Below are 23,988 nucleotides of genomic sequence, written 5' to 3'. Positions count from 1 at the left end.
GGGAGAGGGAGGGAGGGAGGAAGGAGGCTGGGTGATTGTGGGGAGGGTGTGTGTGCATGAAGAATCAGGGAGTGGGGCAAGAAGAGGAAAAAATTGGAAGTAAATGGTCCATGAACTAAAGTGTGATGTACAGCTATCGATGCTGCAAATGGTTTATTCATCCAGGGTTGATATTGTTGTGCCTGGGACTGAATGAACTCTTTTCAGGGTACCCATATGAAGTTAAAGCAAGTAAATTTCTATCTTCCGAGGTATTAGCTGCCTCATTGCTCCTCAATCGGGCCTCACAGAGGCAGAAAATAGCTCAACCATCTGTTTTCAAATCCCTCCGGCTGTCAGGTCTGGGGGGGGGGTCATGTCTGTTGGGGGGGTGATGATGGTGAAAGGGGGTGGAGGAGGAGAAGACGAAGGGACAGGGTGTCAGCATATCAGCACCCTCTACTCTCCCCCCCCCCATCTAACTCCTGCTGCAACTCAAAATAGAGAGAGGTTTTCAGGGGGGGGAAAGTAGCCTGAACACCCGCCGTTCATTTTGGTCCATGGAGATCTAGGGTGGCAGCACCCGCCAGCCCCAGCTGGCTTAGCCAACAGCCATGGGTGGTGGGAAGCATGGTCCAACAAGGGCTGGAAGGCTCACAGTTCCCGCAACATGCTGTACAGTCAGGACACCAGTACATTGGGGTGGAGAAGCTGGAGTTCTTCCATGATGGGGTGATGCCGTGGTTGGAGGCAGTCATGCTTCTGAACACCAGTTGCTGGAAGCTACTGGAGGGAGGAGGGCTCTCGTACTTGGGTCCCGCTTGTGGGCTTTCCCTTGGGGTATCTGGTTGGTCACTGTGGGGCTGCTGGGCTAAGTGGGTCACTGCCCAAGGGCTCTTCATATGTTCTTATTCTCTGATGTTGTTGGACTCTAGTATGACCTAGTGGTCAGAGATGCTGGGAACTGGAGTTTCCCCCCCCACAAAAAAATTGAGCTATACAATTATGGATGGAGAAGAAATTGGTTTCTTTTCTTCTTTAAAGCTATGAAATTTGCAGTGTGTGAACTGCAAACACAGCCATCCTTCAAAATTTGAACTTTTGAATCTGTACTTTCCGAATTTTGCAGTGCAGTTTTCCAACCAACTAACGTTTACAATTATGTAATACTGCGGGTTCCTGCCCCTGTTCACGTTGCTCAGCAACCCCACCTGCCCTCTACCAAAATCTCACCCCTTGCCAACATAGTGCCCCTCCCTTTACACCTCACCTTTGCGCCCCTATCCCCTCACAGCTCTGATGAATTTTCAGGAGATGGCTTTTATTATTATTGCAAATTGCTGCAGGAATCTAGAGGACTGAATTTAATATTGGAAAAATGAGAAACTGAGAGGACCGGGACTGACTGATCCCTTCCTCCCTCCCTCCCTCCCTCCCTGATCCCTGAAATATAGGAAAGAGAGAGGCGTGTTTGTCACACATTCCTGTACCTAGGTTGCACATTCTCTGGCATGGTTATGGTGCAGCGGACATCAGCATCAGGGCCTTTTTCAGAGTCCAGCCTGGGGGCTCACAAGCCCAGCAGAATGCCCAGGGGCTGGTGAAACTGTGGTCTCCAGAGGACAATATGTCCAGAGGGAAATTCCCAAAATGTGAGCTGGACTCCAGTGCTTCCAGGGGTTGAACTTCCCAAAATGTCTCCCAGCAATGAATCAAAAGAGAAACAAAGGCAGGACTGTTTGGTCGTTACTCCAGCTTAATTCAGGGGATATGTTTTTTGTTCATGGGTCCCCAGAAGCCCAAGGACATCTGTTAGATTTTGATCTAACTAAAAGTGGGGCCTGCCACAAAATGTTGCAGCATGCACTTCTCTTTTTGCAGGAGTGCTCCTCTTTAGGGTTCTCACTAGCCATTAGCCCCTCCAAGAGCTGCTGCTGCTTAAGCAGACATCCTTTCACCATTTTTATTTTCCAAAATGACATCCCATGAGAACTGATCATGCTCAGATTTCAGGGCACATGTTTGATTTGGGGTGCATGTTTGGCTCCACAGATGTTATCTTGGTACACTTTAGATTCCCCCAAAGTATGCCAATACATCTCCTTTTGTCCTCAGTGGACTCCTTTCACCTCTAATTGTGTTGGCATTTCATTCTAGCATTTGGTGTTGGTGGGAAGAAGCTTTCCATCACGGTCGTAGAAAGAGGTTTTGTTTTTTGTTGTCCTTTAATAGCACTGGAACTTGGAAGTTCGTGTGATGGGCTAAAGAGGCTTGATGGTCCTTTGCAGGCCCCAATCCTCACCACCAAGCACCAACCAGGCAATGGCTCCTGAGGAGACCATATCTGGACACTACCAGGAGGCTCCACCAAGATTATGGTAGGGAAGGGCCCCAGTTGCAGGACCTCAGCTAGAATGAAGGAGGGTATAAAAAGCCCCACAGTAGGGAGAAGGCAGGTTGTGGAAGACCTAGTTTCTCAGCAAATTTTGGTTTGCGGGCCTGCAATGATGCAGTTGCGATGCAGTTTGGAAAAGAAGAGCCTCAGACTACAACCTCAAGGCTCTATTACTGCAATGCGCTCTAGGTAGGGCCTCCTGCAGGCCTGGTTTGGAAAGTGCAGATGGTACAGTATGGGGTAGTCGGGCTGCTGATGGGGGCACCTAGTCAATAACATGGGAGACCCTTGTTAGAACAGCTGTACTGGCTGCCCATCAATGACTGAGCCAGGTTCAAGTTGTTAATTTACAAAGCCCTGAACAACTCTGATCCAGGGTACCTTGGGGACGGCCTGAACCTTTATATCCCAGAATGACCACTCGTTCTTGCAGGAGCATTGTAGGTCATTTCCTGAGTTGTTGAGTTTCATCTGAAAACAAAAAGAAACTGAGCCTGGAGTGTCATGGCCCCAGCCCTTTGGAACTATTTGCCAATAGAGATTCAGCAGGGACCTTCTGTTTTAACTTTTAAACGCCTGCTGAAAAAATTTCTATTCTGCCCAGCCTTTGTAGGCTATTAAGGAAATTTCTTTCTATAGTGAGTTGATAATCTCTGATTTTTTAAAGTGGTTTTTTTAAAAAAATGTATATAGATATCATCATTGCAAGCTGCTCTGCTTTTTTTGATGGTATAATTTTTTTTATCACTATAAGGAAATAAATAATTGCTGAGGTCAGCTGCATCCCAGCTACCTGAGAAACCTGGAAAAGATCCTACCTTCCAGTACTGGGAATATATTCCCTTGGGAGCTTCATTGACCAAAATGGAGCTGCACCCACTTTTTGTTGGTGAGCGAGTTCAATCTGTAATGTTTAAATAATTTAAGTTGCACATCTCCCCACTGCTCCATTCCCCCCCCCCTTATGGTTGCCCCCTAGCCTTCTCCTTGGGCACTCCCATCTGCTGGTGGTGTCTGCTTGATGGGATAAATGTTCTAGTTGGACCACAGCCAGGGGCTCTTTGTACTAAGTGGAAGCCTTTCCCAGTGACTTGAACAGCTTCTGATCCAGGGGGCTGTGTGCATATGAGGGGTTTCCTTGGAAGACCCTACATACACACACCCTGAATAAGGACCTAGGAAGCTGCTGTATTACTGAGTCAGTCCATCTAGCTCAGTATTGCCTGTTCTGACTGGCAGCTGTGACTTTCCAGGTTTTCAGACAGGGAGGCTCTCCCAGCCCTACCTTGAAGAAACCAGGGACTGCTGGGGACTTTCTGCGTGAAAGGCAAATGCTCTAACGCTGAGCCACAGTACCTTTGGAGAAGAACTATACCTCAGTGGTGGGTCACCAGAGGTGAATCTCTGCTTTCATGAACAACCAAAATTTCTAGTCCCTATGGGGTACTTGAAAGAGCTTGCGGAGTATCCAGTCCTTCTGCTTCTGAATTAGAGAAGGACTGGACACTCCACAATTAAATAGGAAGGCATAGGAAGAGGCCAGCTCACCCATGAGGCAGACTGAGCCAGTTGCCTCAGGTGGCAGAAGCCCAAGAGGAGGCATCCCTGCAGGGACCCTGCCCACATCACCACCTCTGCTGATGGCAGAGAAGTGTCTCCAGCAACAGCTCTGACCCAGCAAGATCTCGGGGAAACTCACCAGAACCTACTGTCGCTGCCTCCACTTTGCTGGCACTGCCACACAACCCACGCAAGGGAGGCACCTTCCCATTTCATCTTCGGTGGTGAAATGGGACATGCGACCCCTGCATAGGAAGTTGCCTTCTCCTCAATCAAACTATTGAGTCCACCTAGTTCAGTGTTGTCTTTCCCCAGTCCTACCTGGAGACGCTCAGGGTTGCACCTGGCACTTTCTGAATGCAACACAAGCTCTCTGCAATTAAGCTGTGGGCCTTCCCCTAATAATGAGTTAAGATTCTAGTCCTTATGGTTCTGAATGAAAGGCTGATTTAAATGGGGACATAGGGAGCTGCCTTATACTGAATCAGAGCCCTGGTCCATCTAGCTCAGTACTGTCTATGCTGACTGGGAGTGCCTCTCCAGAGTTTCAGGCAGGAGTTTTCCCCCAGCTCTATTTGGAGATGTTGGGGATTGAACCTGCATGCAGAAGCAGAGGCTCCACATTATTCTAAATCATGGAGGTGAACTGGATGGGCTAGAACTGCCTCCAGCAACAGGTAAGAATGTAATATCTTCATTTAGTTATCATTGCAATAGCTTTTGACAGGCTTGATCTCCAGTGCATCTGTCTAAACTGTTTCAACCAGCAGTGGAAGCCCCCTTATTTCACAGGGGATTTCTTAACCATGCACCATGCAGAATGAATACTTCCTTTAGCCAGCCCTGAACCTCATACTGCACTTGGGCTGATCTTATTGTAAAAAGAACCCACCTGGAACAGAATTCTTCATTGGGATCCATGCCCACATTTTTATATTTTGAAATTTGTTTCATGACATCGTATTGCTGTTAGCTGTTCTGAGCAACGTTTGTGGAGAGGTAGTTAGTAGGCTGGCTTAAAAAAAAATATATATTCATCTGTGACTCTTTAAGGAATGTGGGGCTTACAGCAAAGACAAGAACAGAAATTAGGTTCAGTTGAGCTCACATTTTAATTCAAATCTACCTCATTTGAACTTCCTGAAAACAGAAGCACAATGATGCTTTGAAATATGTGTGTCTTCAGATTCTGTGCTGTGCAGTTCGGCAAGCAAATAATGTGTCTGAAAATATGCATGAGGAAGTATGTATGAAAATGCATGCATTGGTGAAAATTAATCTTTATTAGGGAGCATTTTCTAGTATCATTATAGAAAATGGCTTGCATAATTGTGCATTATGCAGTATGCTAGTATGGATTGTCTGATGCTGCATGGCAACCAACATATACAGTGTTGTTTTTTTTAATGGGCAGTATAATTTGTGAGTTTGGAACTGGCCCACCAAAAACTGGGCAAAGTCATGGTGAAGTCAAGTTTTGGTCCACCATCTTGATTCAAAATGACGTGTTGACAAAAGCCACCTACTTCCACCTTCATGCCAAGTATATCTCAAGAGGCATCCAAATGCATAGAGAAGTGACAGACAGACAAGCAGAAAAACAAGTAGACAGACCACTTTTTAAAATATATAGTACAGTGGTAACTCAGGTTAAGTACTTAATTCGTTCTGGACGAATTAATTCTTAACCTGAAGACCACTTTAGCTAATGGGGCCTCCCGCTGCCGCCGCACTGCCAGAGCACGATTTCTGTTCTCATCCTGAAGCAAAGTTCTTAACCTGAGGTAATATTTCTGGGTTAGCGGAGTCTGTAACCTGAAGCATATGTAACCTGAAGTGTATGTAACCTGAGGTACCACTCTACACACATGTTTAAAATACACCTTTAAATTTGGCAACTGATGCATAAATGCGGCAAACTAAACTTTTAAGATTGGGAGGGGAGTGAAACCAACGTGGACAGATTGGTTCATCGCTAGGTCCCTGGAGTTGGGAAGCAAGTGGTTTCACAGTGGACTTGATGCAAACCTGTGTCAGCTGTACAGTTTATACAGCTAGAGATGTCACCCACCCTTGCTCAAACTGAATTTATCTTTTCAAACCCCTGTAAACATCAAGCCATCCTGCATTCGGGCCTAGATGTTGTGCAGAGTTCCGCTCTCCAGCCGTTGGCGTAACATGACGCCTCAGAGTCGGAGGCTGGCCCTGGAAAAAGCTGGACTCTGTGAAATTGCAAAGCCAGCAAGTAGACAGAGGAATTTATTTCCACATGCCAAGAGAGATTCCCTTATTCTCTCCCCCCCCCTTTCTCTTCTTCAGCTCCACCCCCCACTTACTGCATGCCGGCAAATGTGGAAATTCATCAGAAGCCCCCGAGGCATAAACTAATTATGGGAATGTTGTTGCTCTTTTTCCCACCAGCCCGGTTTTAAGAGATAAGACACCCCTGTGCTGTAAAAATCTGGTGAGGGGGGTGGAAAAATATATATACATAAAGGTTGATGTGTTTTGAAATGGCTTTTTTGCTTTGCTCCTCTATTTCCCCCCTGGGTGTATTAACCTTGGGGACACCGTCAAAATGCACAGTCTCCCAGAGCACCTGCTGGGGTCAAGGCTAGTCATTAGTTTTTCGGTCAGTGCAGAATAAGCCCCATTTCTCTCCCTCTCTCTCTCTCTCTGGAAGTGTATGGGGTTCTGCCTCTATCTTTTCCCTCTCTGCCAAAGTCGCATTCCCCCCACCCTCCACCGTTTTTCCTGCCTGACTTGTTCCTCCATAGCTATTCCACCTCCAGCTGTGGGGGCGTCAAAGGAAAAGATGAGATCAAGTTGAGGGGAAAAAATTGTCTGATTCCCCACAAGGCCCTTTGTTCCCAAACACCTCCGGTGCTCTCATTTTGCAAAGGGTGGCAAAATAATAATAAAAAATCCCAACCCTTCCTTTGGCAGGGTTTTTTTTTTTTTTTTGCTGCCTGAGCAGTCTTAGGCTTTTAAAGAGAGGTGTGTGCGTGTGTGTTTGCGGATTGCATGCATAGGAGGCTGGGAAGTTGTCAAAGGGAAGTTGTTAAGAGCTCCAAGGAAGCCTCCATGCTCAGGGGAAGTATATCTCTGAATGCCCAACCATCACACTCTCTCACGATGCTAGAACTCGTGGACATCTGATGAAGCTGAATGTTGGAAGATTCAGGACAGATTACAGAAAGTCCTTCTTCAAGCAGGACATCGTTAAACTATGGAACTCACTCTTACAGGAGGCAGTGCCGACCACCAACTAGGGTAGTTTTAGAAGAAGATTGAACGAATTCATGGAGGAGAAGGCTATCAATGTCTACTAGCCATGGTGACTCTGCTCTGCCTCCATGGCTGGAAGCAGCAGTCCTTCCAAACACCAGTTGCTGAAATCCTGCTTGTGGGTTTCCCACCGGCATCTGGTTGTCCACTACATGGACCATTGTCCGGATCCAGCAGGTTCTTCTTATGCTTTTATGTTCCTGTGTTAAAGCCATTAGCAACTCCAATGAAGCCCCCATGACCAGAGGCAAGATGCCAGACTGCCATGCTCAGAAGGCCTTGTGGTTTATTCATGAGATCCCAGAAGTATTCAGCTGGGCTGCTGTTGGGGAGAGACTGCTGGCTAGACCTTCGACTGATCCAGCCAAGGCAATGCTTAGTTTCTTAAAAGGAAGTTCTGGCCAGGCAACTCTACAACATCAGATTGTCCCACAAGCAAGCACTTGATTACACCAGAAACACTCTCCCCACTTGTGCTTCCCAGCAATTGGTATTCAGAGGCTTCTGACAATGGAGGAAGAACGTGGATTTGTATGATACTCTTTTTGAAGTCATCCTAGTTGGTAGCCATCACCACAGCCTGCAGGGAATGTTGTAATGTAGGCAGGACCATGTGAGAACACAGGACATGCTGGTCCACAGCAGCATAGCATGGGGGGGGCCCCACAAGGGCAGTTGCCCCAGGTGCAAAATTGTTAGGGGTGCAAAATTTCAACACTTGGTTCTGCCTCAATACAGCTGCATGCTTCCGTAGCTGAGCTCCATGCAAACCAGGAAGTAACCTTTCCAGACGACAGAACAGCTTTTTTTCTTATATCTGCAGCTGTGATCTCCCTGGGTGATGCAGATGCCATTAGGCAGTTGAATGTGCATGCGTACTCTGTCCGTTTCCCTCCTTCCCCCTACTCTCTGTGCGGCCACCAGGCACTGATAGCCCATGCTATGCCACTGGCTATCCAATCAACTTGTCTCTCTATCTTGGCATTCTCCTTCCCAACAGTGGCTGACCAGAAGCTATAGAGGCATGGTGGCAGCCCCATCATTCACACCTTCTTCCCTCCCAGCATCTAGTATGTCAAAGGTTATCTAAACTTTGAAAACTAGAGTTTTTGCTGCTAGGTCTCATGGCTGGTTTCTAGAAATAGATCCTTTTCCCTATCTATTTAACCAATACTTTTAGGAAAAGCTGCTTCTGCTTGTAACCAGTGTCATGTTCCATAAGTCTGCTATTGACAGAACATTGCTGAAAATTCTCAGAAGATATTTTTTCTAAGCCCCGCCCCACCAGAAATTTTATTTGTTCACCCCTTTCCCCCTGAAAATGAGCTGCATTCAGCAGAACATTCCCTGCAGTCCTTGTGTGCGGCTGACAACAAATCATGAGTGGACATGTGTTGACGATATCACAGGCACTAGCCAGTAGGTGCCTACACAGTCATCTCTCCTCCCGCCCCTGGTTTGAACTGATCAAAGCCACCCTGAACTGATTTCATAGCTCACCCTGGGTCAGAAACAAATGTATGCTTGTACTGTGAATGCCAGGAGGGGTTTTCCAAACCACACCTTCCATTCCTGTCCTCACTCCCAAATTTCCAGGTGATTTAGGTGATTTGCATCCAGTGTTGCTAACACTCATTTCTCTCTCTGTCTCTTCTCTCTCTCTTACAGAACCAGGCACCCCCTGGCCTTTACAAAAGGACAAGAGACCCTGCTACAGCCCCAGACACTCCAGACATCTTAGAGATTGAATTCAAGAAGGGTAAGGACAGTATTTTTGCAATGCTGCATTGTGGCCACATTCTGAAGAGTGAGTACAGTTCTGGTCACAACATCTAAAACAGGGGTCAGCAAACTTTTTCAGCAGGGTCAGCAAACTTTTTTCACTGTCACCCAGACCTTGTGGGGGGCCCGGACTATATTTTGGAAAAAAATAATGAACGAATTCCTATGCCCCACAAATAACCCAGAGATGCATTTTAAATAAAAGCACACATTCTACTCATGTAAAAACACACTGATTCCCGGAATGTCTGCGGGCTGGATTTAGAAGGTGTTTGGGCCAGATCCGGCCCCCTGGCCTTAGTTTGCCTACCCATGATCTAAAATAAAAATGTGTTGTAGGCTTGGAAATGGTGCAGAAAAGGACACTCTAAATCAGGGGTGCCCAAACTTTTTTCAAAGAACATGCGTGAGGGCCAACCAAAGTTGTTGAGTTCTTTTTAGTATTGAAGTTGCTGAGTTTTTACCCCAGGACGTATACTGCCACGGGGCCAGATTACATTGACTGGTGCACCACATTAGGCCTCCAAAACAGACTTTGGACATGCCTGCTCTAAATAGTTAGGGGGCTTGGAGCAAGCTTTGAGGTGAGGCTTTGGTGCTTTTCAGTAGAGTTTGTTAACATATGAATCCAAAGGCCATCAAACAGAGTAATCAGATGATGGGAAATCAAGCTTTGGTTGATCTACTGATTAAGAACCTAAGAGACTGTTGGATCAGGCCAGTGGCCCATCTGGTCCAGCATCTTGTTCTTAGAGTGGCCAACCTGATGCTTCTTCTGAGAAAAACTCAAAACAGGACCAGAGCCCAGGGGCACTATCTCTTCCTGTGGTTTCCAACAACTGGATCAGAAGCATTACTTCTTCTGAACATGAAAGCAGAGCAGAGCCTTTGTGGCTACTACTTTCACTACGCTCTGAAAGCCAAGATTGACTTCCCGCTCCTCCCTGGCTCGGGTGGCGAACCTATTTGGGCTCGTCCGCGAAAACTGATGGATCCTGATAGATTCCGACAAGCCTTGCGGAACCCTGCTCCTCCTGGCGACTCATTAGATGACCTTGTTGAGGACTGGAATAACCGGCTCTTGGCAGCCATTGATGAGATCGCACCTAAGCGCCCTCTGCGACCCCGTCGAAACCGGGCCCCTTGGTTTACTGAGGAGCTCCGGAAAATGAAGCGGGATCTCAGACGGCTAGAGCGAGTATGGCGACGGACTCGTGACGGAGCCTCAAGAACATCTTATAGGACGCTTATGAAAGCCTATGAGATGGCTATTAAAACTGCTAAGAAATCTTACTTTGCAGCTTCCATTGCATCCGCTAGCTCTCGCCCGGCACAACTTTTTAGAATAATTAGGTCAATATCGTCCTTAAGAGGACAATCAAATTTAAGCACAAATTCGACCCACAGCTGTGAGGCATTCGCGAGTTTTTTTGCGGATAAAGTCCTATTGCTCCGCCGTGACCTCCCTGCCAATTTAGATACAGTGACTGAACTGGAGGCCCCTCGAATGACTTCAGGTCCAGTGTTGGACCATTTCGATCGGATACTCCCTACTGATGTGGATAGATTCCTCCAAGTTAGTAGGCCCACCACCTGCCTCCTTGATCCGTGCCCGTCTTGGCTGATTAGGGAGTGTCCAGATGTTGCGTGGACCCCTCTGGTTGAAATTATCAATTTGTCCCTTGACACGGGGACATTCCCAGGGGAACTGAAGGAGGCAGTGGTGTGTCCACTCTTAAAAAAAAACTTCATTAGATCCCTTAGACCTATCCAATTACCACCCAGTTTCAAATCTCCCATACCTGGGTGAGGTAATTGAGAGAGCGGTTGCTGAGCAGCTTGGTAGGTTTCTGGAGGAAACATCGGCATTAGATCCATTTCAGTCCGGTTTCCGTCCTGGTTTTGGGACGGAGACGGCTCTGGTTGCCTTAACAGACGATCTCCGTAGACAACTGGATCGAGGCGGGTCAGGACTGCTGATCCTTTTAGATTTGTCAGCAGCCTTTGACATGGTCGATCATGATCTTCTGGACCACCGCCTCGCAGACGTGGGGATACAGGGCATAGCCCGTAACTGGTTGTGCTCTTTTATCTCTGGTCGGGGACAGAGGGTGGCACTAGGGAGGGAAATGTCGTCGCGCCACTCCTTGGTGTGTGGAGTGCCGCAGGGCGCAATTCTCTCCCCGATGCTTTTTAACATCTTTATGCGCCCCCTTGCCCAGATTATCCGGAGCTTTGGGCTGGGCTGTCACCAATATGCTGATGACACTCAGCTCTATCTGCTGATGGACGGCCACACTGACTCGGCCCCAAACACATTGACCAGATGCTTGGAAGCTGTGGCTGGATGGTTTCGTGGGAGCCGATTGAAACTAAATCCTTCGAAGACAGAGGTCCTATGGCTAGGTCGGGATGGCATGGGGATGAGGGACCAACTCCCTTCTCTTGCGGGGGCCCAATTAGTGCCATTGCCTTCCGTTAAGAGTTTGGGTGTAATCCTTGACGCCTCCCTTTCCATGGAGGCGCAGGTTACAGCAACAGCCAAGGTGACATTTTTCCACCTTCGCCGCATAAAGCAGTTGGTCCCTTACCTTTCCCGCCCTGACTTGGCCACAGTGATCCATGCGACGGTCATCTCCAGGCTTGACTACTGTAATTCGCTCTACGCGGGGCTGCCCTTGAAGCTGTCCCAGAAACTCCAGCGGGTACAGAATGCTGCAGCGAGGCTCCTCACGGGGTCTCTGCCATGGGAGCATATTCACCCAGTGCTTTTCAAGCTGCACTGGCTCCCGGTGGAGTACAGGGCCAGATTTAAGGTGCTGCTTTTGACCTTTAAAGCCCTTCACGGCCTAGGACCCTCGTACCTCCGGGACCGCCTCTCCTGGTATGCCCCACGGAGAGCCTCAAGGTCCATAAATAACAACACCCTAGTGGACCCGGGCCCTAAGGAAGTTAGATTGGCTTCGACCAGAGCCAGGGCCTTTTCAACTCTGGCTCCGGCCTGGTGGAACGCTCTGCCTCATGAGACCAGGGCCCTGCAGGATCTGATTTCTTTCCGCAGGGCCTGTAAGATAGAGTTGTTCCGCCTGGCCTTTGGCTTGGAGCCAATTTGATTCCCTCCCTCCCCCCCCTCTCTCTTTTCCCCCCTTCTTTTCCTTCTCCTCCTGCGATGAGGCTACATTTTAATATTTTAATGTTCCATTATTTTAATTGTTGTGTTTTATTTTTGTTTTTAAGTTTGTAATCATTCATCTTGTTTTTATTATTGCTTGTAAGCCGCTCTGAGCCCGGCCTTGGCTGGGGAGGGCGGGGTATAAATAAAAAATTATTATTATTATTATTACTAGCCATTGATACCCTTTTTCATGAATTTGTCTCTTAAAACTATCCAAGTTGGTGGCCTTTACTGCCTCCTGTGGGAGTGAATTCCAGAGTTACTATGTGCTGCATGAAAATCCCTTTTCTTTTATCTGCCCTGAATCTTCCAACATTCAGCTTCATTTGATATCCACAACTTCTAGTGTTATGAGGGAGAAAAACGCTTTTCTGTATCCATTTTGTCCATGCCATGCATAATTTTATCATTGTCTATCATGCTGCCTTTTTTTCTAGACTAATAATAATAATAATAATCCCCAAGGCTCCAACCTTTCCTCATAGGAGAATCGCTTCAGCCCCTTGATAATTTCCAATTCTTCAATATCCTTTCTGAGGTGAGGTGACCAGAATTGTACACAGTATTCCAAACACTATCACACCATAGATTTTTATAAAGGCATTATATCCACATTTTAATTTTCAATTCCTTTCCTAACGATCCCTAGCATGAAATTTCCCTTTTCCACAGCCACTGTGCACTGGGCCGACATTTTCATAGAGCGATCCACTACGACGCCAAGGTACAATATAGTTAATAGCCTGATCAAAGCACAAATAAATTAACCGGTAGGGAAAGCGAAGACCCATCAATGGATTCTCCCTCCATCACCATGTGTCCACCCAGCATCCCTACTGGACGACACAGAGTGATGCAGTGAGGTTTAATAACTCACTCTGTGTTTTGTGAGAAAGGCATGCTCTGGCACCCACAGAAACCCACACGCACCCACTTGCTACCCTCCTTTCGCCTGCAAACACATCCTTGTTTTACCCCCTAGTTAATTTATTTGAAGTTCTAATCTAATTATTAACTATTTTAAAAGGGATAAGCAGCTTTCCTGGACAATGCCTGCACTCCTCCAGGCGGGCCACGTCCGATTGCTGTCCGAAAAGGCTACAATAGACCGAGAAAGACGATGGCGAGGAGGTGCTGACGGCTGTGCTGACCAGAAAGAGATTTAGGGTTCATTATCGCCGGGGCTTACATTTAATAGTCATTTACAGCCGAATTCATAAACCCTCCAGTCTCCTAGCCCACTTTTTCTTTCCTGTGTATGTGTGTGTAAGGCGCAGGGGGGACAACAAAAAAATAAAATATATAAATGGGTTTAGAATGGAGACGCTGACAGGCAGCCTTCACCACACAGCGGGCCTTTTGTAATAAAGACTAGAAAGGAAGCTATTGAATCCTGATTAGTGACTGATAAAGCTCTATATGGTAATGAGGAGGGCAGATGGAAGAGAGATTAGCCTCTGAACAGGCTCACCGGCCTCCCCCCACTGCCAAGTTTCCCCCTATTTTTCTTTTATGGGTCTCCCACCCTCTTCTCCACCTCCCCACACATCTCCCCTGTGTCCTGCTTCCGTATACATTTATTGCTCATTTCATACTGGGGCGGGGGGGGGGGGAGAGAAGAAAAGAGTGGTTCCTTTCTCTTTCAGTCACCACCTTGGGCTCTTCATGTCTTTCCCTCATGCTCTTAAAAAGAACAGAAAATAATATTTCTTTCTGTTTTGGTTGCCACACCTCTGGGCTTCCCACTCTCGGGGTTACCGCCACTTCCCCTCACTGTCACCCTCTTAAAAATAAAATGGAAGTAAGTGTATTCTTGAATTCCCTGAGAATCTTCTCGGTCTTTGGCCACAAACAGTGCCAAGTCAAGCTCCCTATTCATTCCTGTCAGGTGGATAACTGGGGACATGTGCGGCATTTGTCCGCCAAATGGATGTTAACAGGGGCCGTGCGCTGTGTTTTCACTTGCGCCTCAGTTTTCCCGTCCTTTCTCCTCCTCCTCCTTTTTTAATTGTGGGGTGGGGGTGTAGAGTTTGTCCGCCGGGGCCGAGTCTCGGTGGCTGGTGGAACAGAAGGTGCGACGGGCTGAGACAATGAGGGAGCGTGAAATTTAATTAGTCGAGGCCTTACCCGCAATTTCAAGCTCCTCAAAAAAAAAAAAAAAGAGGTGGGGGGAATAGACGGGCGGGTGGGAAGGGGCAGTTGTATGTGGGAGGGGGGAAACTTTTATTGCCTTAAAAAAAAACCCCACCTCTTTTCTCTCAGGGCTTTTTTTCGGCCTCGTATTGTGTGAGGGTTCACCCGACCCCGCTTTTTAAAGGGGGAAAAAAACACCAGAGCCTTCTGAGTGGAGCAGCTTAGCTATGCCTTTTTAAGAAGTTATTTAGAGTTCATATCTGTCACATCTATTTAACACGTCCAGGGTGATGTTTTAAAGAGGCGCTCTTGACATTAATAAGGGGATTTCAAAGTCCAGTTCCCCTGTTACCCTCCCTGCCCGTCTGTTTCCTGTGCCGACTTTCTCTCCCCCACCCCATCCATCTCCATGTCCCTTTTCTCTTGCCTGACAGGTGTCCCCATCAAGGTCACCAATGTCGAATACGGCACTGCTCACCATTCGTCCCTCGAGCTCTTCGTTTACCTGAATGAAATTGCGTAAGTTTCCCCGTCTGTGTTGGCCCCATGGAAGGATGAAGGGAGAGTGAAATTCATTTTGGTTCATGTTTAACATCAGACCTACCATAATTTGCGCTTTCTGGAACGATACATGAACCACAAACGCAGCCATCCTCTGAAATTTGCCCTTCTCCCAATTTTGCACTGTGGTTCTCCAGCCAATTAATGTGCCCCAAAATGCATCAAATAGGATAAAACGTGTGTAAGAAAAGCAACATATTTACTGAAGATAACATACAAAAATGCATTATATTACCCGGATTAAAATGTCAAAATGCAATATTTTAAACAGTTTAAAACACCTTACAATCACAAAAATAAGCTGGGTCCAATATATATATATACCTCATATAAGGCAGTGTTCCTGTGAGAAAGAGGGAGAGGAAATATACATGTCCCTCCTTGTCCTTCTTGGTGGTGCCTCGCAAGACGAAATTAATCCATTCCGCGAGTCTCTTCGTCTTGCGGTTTTTTGTCTTGCGAAGCACGGCTATTTGCGGCTTAGCGGCTATTAACGGCTTAGCGGCTTTAAGAAAAAGGAAACAAACTCGCAAGAACTCGCAAGACGTTTCGTCTTGTGAAGCAAGCCCATAGGGAAATTCGTCTTGCGAAAAAAACGGAAAACTCTTTCGTCTTGCGCGTTTTTCGTCTTGCGAGGCATTCGTCTTGCGAGGTACCACTGTACCTGCCCTTCACCATAAAGACCTAGGGTGGGTTACAGCCATTTAAAGCACATGCAAGTTCGAAACAACTTGCAATCATAGAAATACAGTGGGCCCTAAAAATATACACCTCAGGTGTCAAAGGCTAGGATGAAGAGGTGTGTCTTTAGCATTCACTGGAAGCTGTATAGTGAAATTGCCTGACATATCTCTGTGGGGAAGGAGCTCCACAACTTAGGGGGTGCCACAGAGAAGGCCCTCTCCTGGGTGTCTGAGGGTGGTGGAACAACCAAGAGGTCCCCCTCTGCCAGTCTTGGCACCTGGGATGTTATGTAGGGAAGGAGGTGACCTTTCAGGTATATGGGGCCTGAGTTGTTTAGGGCTTTCAAAACACTAATGTGCTTTGAATTGGGTCTGGAAACAAACTGGCAACCAGTGCAGCTGATTTAAAATGGGAGGAGGGGTATGTGGGTTCTAAATTTAACCCCATCCACTGAACCTGGCACCAGCTGAAGTATTGGAGTCATGTTCCAGGGCAGCTCCACACAGAGCACATTGCAGTAATCCATTTTGGAAGTTTCTAGAGCATGGAGTACAGTGGCTAAGTCATCTGCCCAAAAGGGGTCAAAGCCCTTGTACCCAGCCATCCTGTGAGAGACCTTTGCCCTTTCCCTTTCCCATCATCCTTTGCTTCTGGTGTTTTGCACTGCCTTGCCTGCAGGTTTAGAAAAACATAGAACCATGGAATTTTTTAGAGTTGGAAGGGACCCCAAGGTCATCTATTCCAACTACCTGCAATGCAGGAATCTCAAACAGATCATACATAGCAGCTGGCCATCCAACCTCTTCTTATAAACCTCCAAGGAAAGAGAGTCCAGCATGTATTGTGGGAGTCTGTTCCACGCCTGTGAGCATTGACTATCACCTCCTTCCTCTCCACAGTGCCAGGCATGGTGTTGGACGCATGGACATCGTGGAGAACCGGTTCATCGGAATGAAGTCTCGAGGTAAGCATTGTTCTTTCTGGACTTGCAAAGCTGCAGCTAAACCCAGACCTGACACACTAATTTGAGCTCCTATATCAGAAGGGAAGGGGGCTCCCTACTATGTTGGCTTGCCTGGATGTCAGGATCATGTGTGGAGGCCCTGCTGGTGGTGCCACTGTACTTTGAGGCCCACGGATTGTGGTGTATGGGAGTGCCTTAGCACTTCTTAGCCAAGAAGTGCCCACTCTTTGGAGGTGGGCCTAGCAACATTGCTGTACTCCTTGTTGATTAGTCATGCACCTCTTTGAGATGCACCTCTTTGCCTAAGTTTTTGGAAGCGGTTGAGTTGTTTAAATCTGGTTGGAGATCTGGCCCTTTGGGACCAAAAGGTTCCCTACTCCTTGTCTAATTATTGGGCTGGTGTTGGCTATAATCCAGTAACACACAAGCTGTACTTCCATTCCCTCCTTTCCTGAACCTTGGAAAGGACCATAGCTTAGTGACAGAGCATCTGTCTTGCAAGCAGAAGGTCTGAAGTTCAATCCCCAGCATCTCCAGGTAGGATTGAGAGAGATCTCCTGCCTGAAACCCTGGTGAGCTGCTGCCTGTCAGTGTAGACAATATTGAGCTAGATGGTCTGACTCGGTATAAGGCAGCTTCCTGTGTTTCCCCCAGACAAGGGACAACGCTAAACCTTCTTTTCTGAGGTCACTCAAAACTTGGAGCAGTTTGTTCCAATCATTGCTCCTAATAGGTTGGAAACAGTATGGTGTGGTGGTTAGAGTGTTGGACTAGGACCTGTGATACCAGAGTTCAAATCTCCCACTTGCCATTGAAGCTCAGCCTAACCTACCCCACTGGGTTACTATGGGGATTAAATGAGGACTACGACCTGGGAGTCCAAGGTTCAAATCCCTGTTTGGCCGCGTAGCTCATTGGGTGTGACCTTGGGCAAGTCACTGCCTCTCAGCCTATAGCTTACCTCACAGGGCTGTTGTGGAGATTAATTGAGGAGGCGAAGAGCCACATCTACCGCTTTGACCTCCGAGGAGATAAAAGGTGTTCTATAAATGCATTAAATAAATTTAATAAAAGTAATAAATAAATTGATAGCCTGGATAGCTCAATTGGTTAGAGCGTGGTGGTGATGATAATGCCAAGGTTGCAGGTACAAGCCTTATATAGGACAGCTGCATATTCCTGCATTGCAGGGGGTTGGGCTAGATGATCATCAGGGTCCCTTCCATCTCTTTGATCCTATGATTCTAAAGAATTGCAGGTGGGGTGGTTGAAGGTATCATTGACTATGGTGTGAACGCTCACCCCAATATCAGCAACGGCGAGTAGGCTTTGTGAGGGGCAGATGTTGAGTCATGCTTGCAGCTCAGGAAGTGCCATTCTTTCAGATCCTTCAGCTTCCTTGAAACAATTTCTCCCTTTCTCCTACCAAACTCCCCTCAGATCTCTAGGAGCGGCTGCAGGAATAGTGAATGGCATGTCTCTTTTATGTGGGTGCCCCCTAGAGGTGAAGGTTTTCAGAGGAGAATGTTTCAGGATGAAAACTACTGATTTTGGCAGTAGGGATACATGCGTGTATGTGTATGTGTATGTGTGTGCTTGGGGAGACGTCCGGTTTTCTCTTCTTCGTAAAACAACAACAACAAATCTTTTAAAAGATATGTTATTCAAACCTGTTGCTATTTCGACACTGCTTTTTTTTTGGCCCCATCTGCATTGTGTACTTAAAGCACTGTGGTACCACTTTAAACAGCCATGTTGTTTAGTTAGTTTGTGACCCCATGGACCAGAGCACGCCAGGCACTCCTGTCTTCCACTGCCTCCTGCAGTTTGGTCAGACTCATGTTCGTAGCTTCAAGAACACTATCCAACCATCTCGACCTCTGTCATCCCCTTCTCCTTGTGCCCTCCATCTTTCCCAACATCAGGGTCTTTTCCAGGGAGTCTTCTCTTCTCATGAGGTAGCCAAAATATTGGAGCTTCAGCTTCAGCTTCTGTTTAAACAGCCATGGCTCCCCCCAAAAATTCTGGGAACTGTACTTTGTTTAGGGTGCTTGGAATTGTTAGGTGACAATCTATTCTCCTCTTGGAACTACAATTCCCAGAGTTCTTTGGGAAGAGGGATTGACCGTTAAGCCAGCCTAGGAGGCAGATCATAGCCATCATGGCTTGTAGCCATTGATAGCCCTCTTCTCCATTAATTTGTCCAATCCTCTTTTAAAACTATCCAAGCTGGTGGCCATCACTGCCTCCTGCAGGAGCAAGTTCCATAGTTTAACTATTTGCTGCATGTAGAAGTCCTCTCTATTATCTGTCCTGAATCTTCCAATATTCATCTTCATTGGATGCCCATGAGTTCTAGGGTCATGAGAGGAGGGGGGAAGAAACACAATTTCATTAACTTCTAACATGTCACCTCGTTCTCCAAACTAAAAAGTCCCAAATGCTGCAAACTTTCTTTATAGGGGAGTTGTTCCTGCCTCCCCAACTCTTTTCTCTCAGTTGGTTTGGATTTCCTAACACCAAGAATACTTCAAAAAGGATAGAGTAAAAGAAAACATGGATTGAAGAAGTGAAAAGTGTGGGAAGGCAGTGATTTGGAGGAGAGCCTCATTTGGACCACAGAGACTTAATGGAGGCCCATGAAGCTAACTGTCCACATTAAACGACAAAAATGTTTCAGCTCTTAGGAACTCTTGACATGAGTGCTAGGGGCTGCCAGAACCTCAGTTTCCCCTAAATCTTGCAGGATTTGTGACTTTTGCTTTGATATAAAAATATGTGGTGTTTAGCATTAGCCGGAAAAACAACCAATAATAAATTACGTGTAACAAAATGCTTGGAGGTCCCAGAAAGATTTTAGGCTCCTTGGTGGGATTTTATCTCATAAAAAACAAATGGGGATGCACAGGACTTTGTCTCCTCAGTACAATGTGAAATTTGGCTTACCTGATGCTTTTAAGTACTTTGGCAAGCTAAGTCTCTCCCAGTTATACTATGCTGCTGTTTTGTAATTCTATTTATTTCTATTTTATTGATTTGTTTATGTCCATAAGTTACTATTTTTTTAATGGCAGTCTGGGTGAGGTCACTGTCGTACTATGGAACTCGTTCCCATAGGAGACAGAGATGACCTCCAACTTGGATAGCTTTAAAAAAGGATTAGACAAACACATGATGGGAGGAGAAAACTACCAATGGCTACCAGCAGTCAGATGTAGCAATGGATCTGAATACCAGTTGCTGGAAAGCAAAGGAAGGGCGAATACTCTTGTTCTTGTGTCCTGCCTGTGGAATTCCCTTGAGGGTCTGTGGTTGGACACTGGACTGGATGGATTCCCTTTGGCATGACCCAGCAGGCTCTTCTCGTGATTTCATGTATGGAAGGGGAGAGGTTTCGCCCTCCTTTCATGCTCCGGAGTGCGCTGGAGTTAGTGCCTCTGGTTACAGAGTGTCACAGGTGGATTGCTGTCAAGGCAGCCGAAACAGCTTTGCTGGAGGTAAACAGACAGCCGAGGTTACAAATTAGAAATTTTTAAGTAGCGGCAGCTGTCTTTTATACCCCCCCCTCCCCAATCCTCGTCCACTTTCACGGCAGCAATTACGGCGTGATTGAAATGCCGTGAGCCACGCATCGCTGACACCTCTGTCTTTTTCCTGTAAACATGGAGAGATGAAAATAGACACTTGGAGCGGCGGTGAGTGTCACTTTGAAGGTGGCTCTTGTCTCCTGTGCGGCGACGCAGGACGGGCGCCTGTCATTTTCCTCTCCCCCATGCATGGTGGATCGTACTTCGACTGTCAAGAAGGAAAAAACCCCAGCTTCCAGGCCTACAGTCTTTGTGGCTTCGGGTTCCTGTCACAAATCAAACAAAAACAAAAAAGAGAGAGAGAGAACTGGGGAGGCAGACAGACAGAAGAAAATAATCCATTTCTAACACTCCCTTTTTTCTTTTAGAGAAATGTGTGGGGCAATATGGAGGGGGGGGCTGCCCAGGGAGGAGGAGGAATGGGTGGATGAAAGTTTATATATACACACAGAGAAAACCAAGCTTTTTATCTGTCCAAATTAACTTTAACATCTTCCGAGGAAAGGAGAAGACAGATTAATTGGAGTGGATTAGGGTATCTGCGCAGATTTGGTGATATGAGGCTGTTACCCTTGTCTTGCCACAGATATTTTTGTTTCTATGTTGTTGTTTCTTAAAATGCCCTCTGTGGTGCACAGGGGTCAGCAAACTTTTTCAGCAGGGGGCCGGTCCACTGTCTCTCAGACCATGTGGGGGGCCGGACTATATTTGGGGGGGGGGGAAATGAACGAATTCCTATGCCTCACAAAGAACCCAGAGATGCATTTTAAATAAAACACACATTATACTCATGTAAAAACACCAGGCAGGCCCCACAAATAACCCAGAGATGCATTTTAAATAATAGCACACATTCTACTCATGTAAAAAATGCTGATTCCTGGGCCGTCCGCCGGCCCGATTGAGAAGGCGATTGGGCAGCATCCGGCTCCTGGGCACACTCAAGGGATTAAGGAACAAGGATGCTCTCTCTCTCTCTCTCTCTCTCTCTCTCTCTCCATCCCCTCCACCACATTCCTCTCTTCCTTAGCATTGCACCAGTGCAACTGTCTGCCATGTGTCCTTAGCCCTGTCACTTAACCACTGCCAAACATTGCAAGCTCATTTGGAATTGCAAATGCTGAGGGGAGAATTTGGAAACCTTCTAGTGGGATTCCTTTGACAGTGTGTGTCCACCTACTTTCCACCCACCATTCCTTCCCCTGGAGCTCCTCTTTAAGTGGCTCCTGGGGTTTTCACACTGCCCTCTCCATCCTCCCAGGATTACCGTAATATAATCTTGGGACCCTGGCCAGTGCCATCATTGGATCAGACCAGTTCCTCCTAGCTCTGTGAGGCAGGGAAGTGGGATGTTTTTCAGCCTCTGGACCACATTCCCTTCTGGGCAACCTTTTGAGGGGTGCAGGCCAGCGGTGGGTAGAACCAGAGGCCTGAGTGGGTGAACCAATGGATGTAAATTTTCGCTTTGTACAGTAGGCTAGTTTGTAGACAAGCTAACTCACCCTTTCCCTATGTTCCATCAAGCCAACAAGAGTTCAGGGACACACTTCCATCCATCCAGGCAAATAACACCTGGAGGTGTGAATCAGGGCCACTGAGGGGTGTGGCCTGGGGACACTTCCAAGGGCCAGGTAGAAACTCATGGAGGGCCACATTTGGCTCCTAGGCCTGAGGTTCCTCTGCCCTGCTGTAGAAACTTTCTTAGCTTCTTGGGCTGTGAAGATCTGTGAGCAAGAGTCTACAAACATCAAGACTTGGTAGGTCCAGCTGGTTCCCCATCAAACCAACCTGTGAGACATGAAAGGTCTTTGATCTCCTGTCCATGGCATGATTTTTTTTCTCCTCTTTCTCTGTACATCAAAAGAGATACATCAAGGTGTCAGGCTTTCCCCCAGTCTTTCTGGGTGGCAAGATCATAGCCTAGTGGTAGAGCATCTGCCTTGCATGCAGAAGGTCCCAGGTTCAATCACCAGCATCTCCAGGTAGGGCTGGGATAGACCCCTATCCAAAATCCTGGAAAGCCACTGCCAGTCAGTGAGGAAAGTACTGAGTTAGATAGGAACTCTTCTGCTAGATGGGAGTGAAAGTGGACCAGAAGTAGAGCTGGGAGAGAAATATGATTCAATTGATGTATAAAAGCAAAGTTACCTAATTCACACTTTCTGAGACAAAATGCAAACTGAAACGCAGCCCTCCTTCAAGATTTGTCCGTCAGATACAGATAAAGGTGACCAAAATGATCAATGGGATGCAGCAACTCCTTTCTGAGGAAAGAAAGGTTGCAGTATTTGGAACTTTTTGCTTTAGACAAAAGGCAAGTGAGAGATGACAGTATAGACATTTATAAAATGATGCAGGGCATGGGAAGGTGATGGGGGGATAGTTTTTATCCCCTTCTTATAATGCTACAAGTTGTAGAGATCCCATTTGTGCGGTCTGAAGAAAACCCAGAGTAGCCCATGAAGCTGACTGTTGGAAGATTCAGAACAGATAAAAGAAAACCCTTCTTCATGCAGCTCATAATTAAACTATGGAACTCGCTCCATAGAATGCCTTTCTCAAGGCCTCTTATTTAGGCACACTTTTGCCATTTGTAATTTTTTGCAAGCAACTCCCCCTTCCTCACGCAATGCATTTCCTTGCGTTATTTCCACACATTTATTCTGATCATGGAACCTGCTTTGCATGGATGGATTTCAAAGGAAAGCTGTGTTTTATGCATCATCTTGCTACAAACAGAACACAAGGTAAACCACATGTTAAAATGTGGACTCCGAATGGACATTCTCCCATATCCCCTAAACTGAGTTAAGCTTGGCGATGAGGAACAGATTGTGGCGGGAACAGTCTGGGTTGGCAGCCCCCAAGTGAAGGTAGATTAAAACTACCGTCCCCCCCCACCTTCTCAGGTACCCTCCATTTTTGTCACAGCTGAGACGGGAGAGGGGCTTTCACTTCTTCTTCAGTGGAACCATGTTGCGGGGCGGGGGGAGCGAGGGGGAAGGTTTTCTTCCAAACCCCCACGACTTTGCCCCGCGTGGCTTGTTTAATTACAGGTTTTCAGGCACAGACCGGTGGGCTTGCTTCAGTGGGGGGAGTCGCCTCCAAAACCCTGTCATTTAGCCTCGTTGGAGTGCCTCTTCAAAGAAGGGAATCTAGAAATTTTCTCCGCAAGGTGCGGAGTGGACTGTCTCGGCCTCAGCATGACTATAATGACACATGCATTTTACGGCAAGCTGAGAGTGAATGGAGCCAGGACTGCGGCTCCTTCTGTCAGCCAAATCATTATTTTTTGTCATTTCCTGACAGTTTGGGTCTCATTCATTCCTCTCCCCCTCCCCCTCTTCTCTTCTCCCCCCATCTTCTTTCTTTCTTTCTCCCCCTGCCTTGTGAAATGGCTAGGTATCTACGAGACTCCGGCGGGGACCATACTGTACCACGCTCATTTAGACATTGAGGCCTTCACCATGGACCGGGAAGTGAGGAGAATCAAGCAAGCGTTGGCCTTGAAATTTGCTGAGCTGGTGTACAATGGTATGTAGCACCAAACAAATAAACAAAACAAAAAAAAAACGTTTTCCTTCCAAGAGTGCCTCTCTCTGTTTTTCATTTATGCTTTGGTATAAAGCAACAGAGGAAGTCTGCATCTTAGATGTCGCTCACTACCATTGCTTATTCCTTGTATTTTAGGGGTGGCTCAGTTACCCAGATAAATTTAACCTAGTTCTCTCCTCGCCACACACACACACACACACACACACACACACACACACACAGAGTTCAAGGTATAAGCAACTGTCAGTCCACACTTTCATGTTACATCTTTCTTTCCAGATTTCATATGAAATAAGGCCCATAACATTTGTTCCATTAACTAGTT

The 23,988-nt window shown here is 46.9% G+C and overlaps 1 protein-coding gene across 2 annotated transcripts in view; it reads left to right on the top strand.

Annotated features, from left to right (window-relative positions):
* The window catches only part of ASS1 (argininosuccinate synthase 1), a 78,572-nt gene that overhangs the window by 30,256 nt on the left and 24,328 nt on the right, over positions 1-23,988 (top strand). For both annotated transcript variants that reach the window (XM_083721490.1, XM_083721491.1), the window contains exons 9-12: positions 8,891-8,981; positions 14,747-14,831; positions 16,457-16,521; positions 23,511-23,642. In XM_083721490.1, coding sequence (XP_083577616.1) covers positions 8,891-8,981; positions 14,747-14,831; positions 16,457-16,521; positions 23,511-23,642 — 373 coding nt within the window. The remainder of the gene's footprint in view (positions 1-8,890; positions 8,982-14,746; positions 14,832-16,456; positions 16,522-23,510; positions 23,643-23,988) is intronic.

This window comes from Podarcis gaigeae (genome assembly GCF_964106915.1).
Source record: "Podarcis gaigeae genome assembly, chromosome: Z".
In the NCBI taxonomy this organism is placed as follows: Eukaryota; Metazoa; Chordata; class Lepidosauria; order Squamata; family Lacertidae; genus Podarcis; species Podarcis gaigeae.
The sequence above is the reverse complement of the archived record's forward strand: the minus strand, read 5'-3'. Positions and strand labels throughout refer to the sequence as shown.